At 52.9% G+C, this 8595-nt stretch overlaps 1 protein-coding gene across 1 annotated transcript in view; it reads right to left on the reverse strand.

Annotated features, from left to right (window-relative positions):
• The window catches only part of SHANK3 (SH3 and multiple ankyrin repeat domains 3), a 131492-nt gene that overhangs the window by 54061 nt on the left and 68836 nt on the right, over positions 1 to 8595 (reverse strand). The window contains exons 10-11 of the mRNA XM_015817915.1: positions 8189 to 8264; positions 5182 to 5294 (exon numbers count right to left, since the gene is read on the reverse strand). Of these exons, the coding sequence (XP_015673401.1) occupies positions 5182 to 5294; positions 8189 to 8264 (189 nt within the window). The remainder of the gene's footprint in view (positions 1 to 5181; positions 5295 to 8188; positions 8265 to 8595) is intronic.

An 8595-nucleotide genomic window follows, 5' to 3' on the forward strand; every position in this document is an offset into this window, starting at 1 on the left:
AGGCAAGAGCCTGGCAGAGCCACTCCAGACCTGCTTCTTTCAGTCCCAGCTGTTGTGGGAATGACACCCAGTGCGCCTTCCCGTCCGTCCTTCGGCCTGCAGCCTCCACTCCGCTGGCCCAGCCTTTTGGAAGGGGGTCCTTTGGGGAGGGGGCGCCTCTGCTTAGGGCAGGAGGAGAAGGGAGAGCCTCCCCCATGGACCCCTGGCCAGCCTCTGCTTGGAAAGGCCCAGTGGGGAAGAAGGCCCCGCCTTTCTAGGGGTGGCGTCCACCATCACACCAAGCCCAAGAGGAATGTGGGATCGTCTTGATGCCCTCGAGTCCAGGGGGACGCTGGTCCGTTGGCAATGCCCTCCTTTGGAGTCTTGTCCCGGGCAAGACAAGGGCTCCCTCTCTTGCTTTGGCCAACTCTAGACTTCTACGTTCAGAGCAGGTTTCCCAAAGTTGGCAACTTTTAAGACCTGGGGACTTCAGCTCCCAGAGGGAGTTTTCTTCAACTTGCCAAGGTTGAGAAATCCTGGTTTATAGGCTACAAGAACGAAGGAAAAAACGGTGGCTGTCCTAAAACCAAGGCAGCTTGTTCAGCCACCAAATGCACCTCAACGAGTCCACCTGCCTCCTTCCTTTTCCCCTACACACTCCTTGGCCGAGGTCGCACAACCTGCTGGATGCGGCTAAAAGGGTGAGTTGTGCACCGCTCTGGCTTGGCCCTTCCGAGGCACCGGCTGAGTTCGCACCCAGCCTCGCTCTGCTGCTCCTGGGGTGTCAATTCCACTCCCTCCCTCCCTCCGAGCTTCGTCTGGAGCAGGTCTCTGAAGCCAGCCCGGGTGGCCCAATTAGTCTGGCCCACCTGGCCCCACAGCGGTGGAGGCTGAAGACCGGGAAGGAGGGGCCTCATCCCCACCCCTCTTCCAGGCACCGGGGATACCACAACGCCACACACCTAGCTTAAGAAGGGTTGGGGGAGCAGACCCAAGAGATGCTCCTGACTGGCACCGTTGCCATGGAAACGGCACTCACAACCCGAGGCAGGAGACGCAAGGAAGCAGCAGAGCAGAAGGGGCAACATTCAGCCAGAGTCAGACCAGCCCACCCCTCGGCCTTGCCCTCCGCGCCCAGCCAGGTGCTCCTCAACGTGATGAAGACGTTATCCATGCCGCCCTGCCCGACTCTCGGTGAGTCCGTGAGCCGAGCTCTCTGCACGTCTCCTGGTCTCCCACCGTTTTTTTTTTTTCAATCCTCTGTCTGGTTTCCGTTTTGACGGCGGGGACCCCACGCCCAGCGGAAGCATCTCTCGGTGGGAAGGGTTGAGCCAGACCTTCCGCTGATCTCAGCTTCCCACGGACTGGACCTTCCAGGACCCTCAAAAGAATCTGGACCGCTGAATTTCCAGAGGTTCTGAGGTCCTGCAACAAGCTGGCCTCACTGTCGAAGCCTGGAGGCAGGCTTTGCATCAGTCGGAAACCACGTCCGTGGACGACTCCAGCCGTGACCCTTGAAAGGGGTCCTCCTTGGAGAATCCAGGGCTGGAAAGGTGGGCTGGGGCTTCTTTGAAAGATGCCTTTAGTTGCTCAGGAACCGGCTTGTTGCCCAAAAGCCACAATATCCAGAACAACTAGACACAGGGACAGCTTTTTCCCTCACGCTGTCACTCTGCTGGACACCTGATGCTCCCAGTTCTGTCTGTCCGTGTGTATTTGCTCACGTAGTATGGATGTAGTAGTGTTAGTTTATCCTTCTAATCTTCTTTACTCCCCCCTCTTATTGATACGATGATGACAACGATCGTTATTCTGTCGTTTTGCATGTACACTTGGAGCTTCTGCACTGGAGACAAATTCCTTGTCTGTCTAATCACACTTGGCCAAGTAAAGTGTACTCAATGCAACACAATGCAACACAATTCAATCCAATCTGATGCTAGTTGCTGAAGGAGCCCAAAAGAATGGACTGTCCTTTCTGGACCCATCTGGTGCCACCTGGTTGCTGGAAAGCTGGACTGTGTTGACTTCTAATTGGGACTGCTCATCTTAGTAGAAAGGGGTCTGCACATCCAGGTCAGAATAACAGAATAAATTGGGACCTTGGAGGTCTTCTAATCCAACCCCCTCTCAAGCAGGAGACCCTGTATACCATTTCAGACAAATGTCTGTCCAGTCTCTTCTTAAAAACTTCCAGTGATGGAGCTTTCACCGCTTCTGGAGGCAGGTTGTTCCACTGGTTAATTGTCCTCACTGTCAGGAAGTTCCTCCTTAGTTCTAAGTTGCTTCTCTCCTTGGTGAGTTTCCATCCGTTGCTTCTTGTCCTGCCTTCAGAGGCCTTGGAGAATAGGTGGACCCCCCTTATTCTGGGGCAGCCCCTCAAATACTGGAATAGTGCTATCACGTCTCCCCTAGTCCTTCTTTTCTCCAGACTAGCCAAACCCAATTCCTGCAATCCTTTTTCATCGGTTTTAGCTTCCAGTCCTCTAATCACCTTAAGTTGCTCTTCTCTGAGACTCTTTCTAGAGTCTCAACATCTTTTTTATATTGTGGCCACAAAACAAGGTCGGCAGGATGGGCTCTTTTAATGACACCCACCCACCCCCAATTTCAGAGGCAGATCAATTTATGCAAAGAAATCGGCCTCCCTACTGGCTAAAAATCTGCTATCCATCATGGAGCCAGCAGAAGTTACAAGGCTGAGAGTCCAGCTAAGATATTGGGCAGGACAGACAGGCAGGCAGGCAGACGTGCCCCCTTCCCTTGGAGCAGGGGTAGGCAACCTTGGCTCTTTTATGACTCGTGGACTTCAACTCCCAGAATTCCTGAGCCAGCTGTGCTGGCTCAGGAATTCTGGGAGTTGAAGTCCACGAGTCATAAAAGAGCCAAGGTTGCCTACCCCTGCCTTGGAGGAAATCTGCTTAGGGCTGAACGTCCCCTGGAAGACTTCCATGCAGGAGTTTAACCTGCATGCCCCACAAAAGCAGACAGTTCTTTAAAAGGGTTTTTAAAGAGGGCCAGCTAAATCATCGACTGTATATCCACATCTCTGTTCATCAAGCGTTTAAGGCAATTAAGAGGCGGGACAAAATGAAGGGAAGATGTAGCTTTTCCCTCCAAGCTGGCAGCTGAGTCAGATGGCCTGGAAGTGAGGAATGCGCCCGGCCTCTGCTGAAGGTGATTTAATTAGCCACGATTTGGGGAACAAGCCATGGCGGACTGTGATAAACATATTGGTGATAAACATGGTCCACATGCGTTAAAAGCACATTGGGGCTGAATTTAAGCCATCTGTTGAGGCTGCCTCCCTCTCTGCAGCTGGGCCCATAAGGGGGAGCTGAGGATGAGCAGAGACAACCCCCCCTCACACCCCCGGGGGTTTCTTGGCAGCATGCTCCCCCTTGGGCCTGCACTGGAGGGAGTGTGTGTCTCTCTTTCAGTGTTTCTCCGTCTCCCTGCTCTGCTCCTCTTTGTCCATAGAATCATAGAGTCCTAGGGCAGGAAGGGACCTTGGAGGTCTTCTAACACCTCCCCCCCCCAAGGTAAGAGTCCTTAGACCACCATGGAAGATTCTCCTGCATCCCATGCTTTTCCTATCTCCCCCCTCCCTCCCCCTTCCTTGTCTTGCTCAGGTGTCCTGCCTGGTGCGGTCTACAAGCTTCGCTTCCCAGCTGAGGAGGTCTCACATCCTCTGTCCACAGACCAGGATTAAATAGTGAGATTTGAGCACTAATGATGTTCCTTAGTTGGGTCATGGAACGTCTGCAAGGAAACCACCCAGCTCAGAGACCCCCAAAGACCCCACTGTCCTCCTCCCCCCTGCAACCCCCTTCCAGCACTGATGATGTTCCCTAGTTGGGTCATGGAACGTCTGCAAGGAAACCACCCAGCTCAGAGACCCCNAGGCAAGAGCCTGGCAGAGCCACTCCAGACCTGCTTCTTTCAGTCCCAGCTGTTGTGGGAATGACACCCAGTGCGCCTTCCCGTCCGTCCTTCGGCCTGCAGCCTCCACTCCGCTGGCCCAGCCTTTTGGAAGGGGGTCCTTTGGGGAGGGGGCGCCTCTGCTTAGGGCAGGAGGAGAAGGGAGAGCCTCCCCCATGGAAAGGCCCAGTGGGGAAGAAGGCCCCGCCTTTCTAGGGGTGGCGTCCACCATCACACCAAGCCCAAGAGGAATGTGGGATCGTCTTGATGCCCTCGAGTCCAGGGGGACGCTGGTCCGTTGGCAATGCCCTCCTTTGGAGTCTTGTCCCGGGCAAGACAAGGGCTCCCTCTCTTGCTTTGGCCAACTCTATAGACTTCTACGTTCAGAGCAGGTTTCCCAAAGTTGGCAACTTTTAAGACCTGGGGACTTCAGCTCCCAGAGGGAGTTGTCTTCAACTTGCCAAGGTTGAGAAATCCTGGTTTATAGGCTAAAAGAACGAAGGAAAAAACGGTGGCTGTCCTAAAACCAAGGCAGCTTGTTCAGCCACCAAATGCACCTCAACGAGTCCACCTGCCTCCTTCCTTTTCCCCTACACACTCCTTGGCCGAGGTCGCACAACCTGCTGGATGCGGCTAAAAGGGTGAGTTGTGCACCGCTCTGGCTTGGCCCTTCCGAGGCACCGGCTGAGTTCGCACCCAGCCTCGCTCTGCTGCTCCTGGGGTGTCAATTCCACTCCCTCCCTCCCTCCCTCCGAGCTTCGTCTGGAGCAGGTCTCTGAAGCCAGCCCGGGTGGCCCAATTAGTCTGGCCCACCTGGCCCCACAGCGGTGGAGGCTGAAGACCGGGAAGGACGGGCCTCATCCCCACCCCTCTTCCAGGCACCGGGGATACCACAACGCCACACACCTAGCTTAAGAAGGGTTGAGGGAGCAGACCCAAGAGATGCTCCTGACTGGCACCGTTGCCATGGAAACGGCACTCACAACCCGAGGCAGGAGACGCAAGGAAGCAGCAGAGCAGAAGGGGCAACATTCAGCCGGAGTCAGACCAGCCCACCCCTCGGCCTTGCCCTCCGCGCCCAGCCAGGTGCTCCTCAACGTGACGAAGACGTTATCCATGCCGCCCTGCCCGACTCTCGGTGAGTCCGTGAGCCGAGCTCTCTGCACGTCTCCCGGTCTCCCACCGGGTTTTTTTTTTCAATCCTCTGTCTGGTTTCCGTTTTGACGGCGGGGACCCCACGCCCAGCGGAAGCATCTCTCGGTGGGAAGGGTTGAGCCAGACCTTCCGCTGATCTCAGCTTCCCACGGACTGGACCTTCCAGGACCCTCAAAAGAATCTGGACCGCTGAATTTCCAGAGGTTCTGAGGTTCTGCAACAAACTGGCCTCGCGAAGCCTGGAGAAGGAGGAGGCTTTGCGTCAGTCGGAAACCACGTCCGTGCACAACTCCAGCCGTGACCCTTGAAAGGGGTCCTCCTTGGAGAGTCCAGGGCTGGGCAGGTGGGCTGGGGCTTCTTTGAAAGATGCCTTTAGTTGCTCAGGAACCGGCTGGTTACCCAAAAGCCACAATATCCAGAACAACTAGACAAGGGGCAGCTTTTTCCCTCACGCCATCACTCTGCTGGACACCTGATGCTCCCAGTTCTGTCTGTCCGTGTGTACTTGCCCATGTAGTATGGATGTAGTAGTGTTAGTTTATCCTTCTAGTCTTCTTTACTCCCCCGTTATTGGTACGATGATGACGACGATCGTTATTCTGTCGTTTTGCATGTACACTTGGAGCTTCTGCACTGGAGACAAATTCCTTGTCTGTCTAATCACACTTGGCCAAGTAAAGTGTACTCAATGCAACACAATGCAACACAATTCAATCCAATCTGATGCTAGTTGCTGAAGGAGCCCAAAAGAACGGACTGTCCTTTCTGGACCCATCTGGTGCCGGCCGGTTGCTGGAAAGCTGGACTGCGTTGACTTCTAATTGGGACTGCTCATCTTAGTAGAAAGGGGTCTGCACATCCAGGTCAGAATAACAGAATAAATTGGAAGGGACCTTGGAGGTCTTCTAGTCCAACCCCCTCTCAAGCAGGAGACCCTGTATACCATTTCAGACAAACGGCTGTCCAATCTCTTTTTAAAAACTTCCAGTGTTGGAGCATTCACAGCTTCTGGAGGCAGGTGGTTCCACTGGTTAATTGTCCTCACTGTCAGGAAATTTCTCCTTAGTTCTAGGTTGCTTCTCTCCTTGGTTAATTTCCATCCGCTACTTCTTGTCCTGCCTTCAGGGGCCTTGGAGAATAGGTGGACCCCCCTTATTCTGGGGCAGCCCCTCAAATACCGGAATAGTGCTATCACGTCTCCCCTAGTCCTTCTTTTCTCCAGACTAGCCAAACCCAATTCCTGCAATCCTTTTTCATCGGTTTTAGCTTCCAGTCCTCTAATCACCTTAAGTTGCTCTTCTCTGAGACTCTTTCTAGAGTCTCAACATCTTTTTTATATTGTGGCCACAAAACAAGGTCGGCAGGATGGGCTCTCTTAATGACACCCCCCCCAAATTTCAGAGGCAGATCAATTTATGCAAAGAAATCGGCCTCCCTACTGGCTAAAAATCTGCTATCCATCATGGAGCCAGCAGAAGTTACAAGGCTGAGAGTCCGGCTAAGATATTGGGCAGGACAGACAGACAGACAGGCAGGCAGACGTGCCCCCTTCCCTTGGAGCAGGGGTAGGCAACCTTGGCNTTCCCAGGGGGAGGAAAGCAGAGACCGGGCAGATTCTTGTAACAGAGGCTGCGTCGGCCAGAAAGAAGCAGAAGCCCTCGCTGAGTTGCTACCTTTGGACAACAATCTCGACAATAGTTGAATACATAAAAAGACAGATAAGTGATAGATGGATAGAGAGACAGATGACAGAGTGATAGATAGATGACAGATGGATAATGGAGAGATCGATGATAGATGATAAATAATATATAAATGATAAATGATAGACAGATAGATGGATGATAGATGACAAATAATAGATAAGTGATAGATGGATAGTTATAGACAGATGATCAATGAATAATAGATAGATGATAAATAATATACATGTAATAGATAAATGATAGAGATAGATAGATAGATGGTAGCTAGCTAACTAGCTAGAAAGAAAGAGAAAGAAAGAAAAAGAAAGATATAGCTAGTTAGCTAGTTAGCTAGCTAGAAAGAGAAAGAAAGAAAGCTAGCTAGATTTTTCAACCATCTCACAACAATGGCTGGCGACAGGAGGGCTAACAGTGGCTTAACAACACAAACACAACCAGACACCCAAAGGCAACTCAGGATGACAACTCAACCTCACATTCCAATTCAGCCAGGGGGGCCAGGAGGCAGACACCCCCCCACCTTCACACCCCAGGGCCCCTCGATTCCACAACCAACACTGACACCTCGATTGGCACAGAAGCCTTCTCGATCAGAGCCTTCATTTCCCAAAGAAGAAATCCGGCTGAACTGGCCGACTCACACAACACATAAAATCCAGATTACAAAAAAAGACCCCAAACCCCTGCTCAGGTCTCCACTATGCACCTGGACATCACACTCTTCCCATTGGAGGGAACAACTCGAAGCAAGAAACGAAAACGAAAGGTAGATGCGTCCCACAATGAAATTAAACACAGGTGTTAAGAGAAGCTATTTTTTCCCCCTAAATTTCTTTTTCTATTTTGATTTCATATCATGCTTTTCGCTATTTATTCCTCACCCTTGCAAAGCTCAATCTCCCTGGTCATTTGCAGATGGCCCCATCAGTGCTGGTGTCCATGGCTGCCGAGTGGCTTGGATCACTCAAGCCTTCGCATCTAGATTTAGTATTTATTTCAGAGGTCTCCAAACATGCCGCTTGAAGACTTGTGGACTTCAACTCCCAGAATCCCTCAACCAGCCACGCTCTTCAGGCTGGCTTCCTTCTAAACCAGGGGTAGGCAACCTTGGCTCTTTTACGACTCGTGGACTTCAACTCCCAGAATTCCTGAGCCAGCATAGCTGGCTCAGGAATTCTGGGAGTTGAAGTCCACGAGTCGTAAAAGAGCCAAGGTTGCCTACCCCTGCTCTAAATCATAAATGCTGGTTCATTCTCTCTCTCTCTCTCTCTCTCTCTCTCTCTCTCTCTCTCTCTCTCTCTCTCTCTCTCTCTCTCACACACACACACACACACACACACACACACACACACTCAATAGGGTCTGCAAGGCTACCGGTCATTTGGGGGCAGGAGCCCAGCAAATCCCCAGGCAGGGTCCGAGCTCACCTGTGCGAAGTGAAGTTGTCGTAGGAGCCCACGGTGTAATGTCGGAAGAGCCTCTTGGTCCGGTCTTCTCTCGTTTCTGTGGGGAAAGAGCAGCCTTCTTCAGAGACCCGGCAGCAGGAGGGGGCCCCTAGCGCCATGCCACCCCGTGCCCACGCCCAGGAGCCCTGCGGAGCTTGGAGCCCGGCTCCCCTTCGCTCGGAGGCAGAGGAAGATGCACGAAGAGCATCACTCTTGACCCACGGCTTCTCCGAGAGGGGGCCAGCTGGCATGGAAATGAGGCTGGGGGAGGCTCCACTGGATACCCCCGATGCCCCTGTTCCACTGGGCACCCAAGCTCCACTTCATCCCTGCCAGGGGGACAGACAGGGTGCCAACGATACCCTTGGAACCGACTGACCCCACAAAGC

The sequence above is a fragment of the Protobothrops mucrosquamatus genome, unplaced genomic scaffold (assembly GCF_001527695.2).
Source record: "Protobothrops mucrosquamatus isolate PMUCROS unplaced genomic scaffold, P.Mucros_1.0 scaffold655, whole genome shotgun sequence".
In the NCBI taxonomy this organism is placed as follows: Eukaryota; Metazoa; Chordata; class Lepidosauria; order Squamata; family Viperidae; genus Protobothrops; species Protobothrops mucrosquamatus.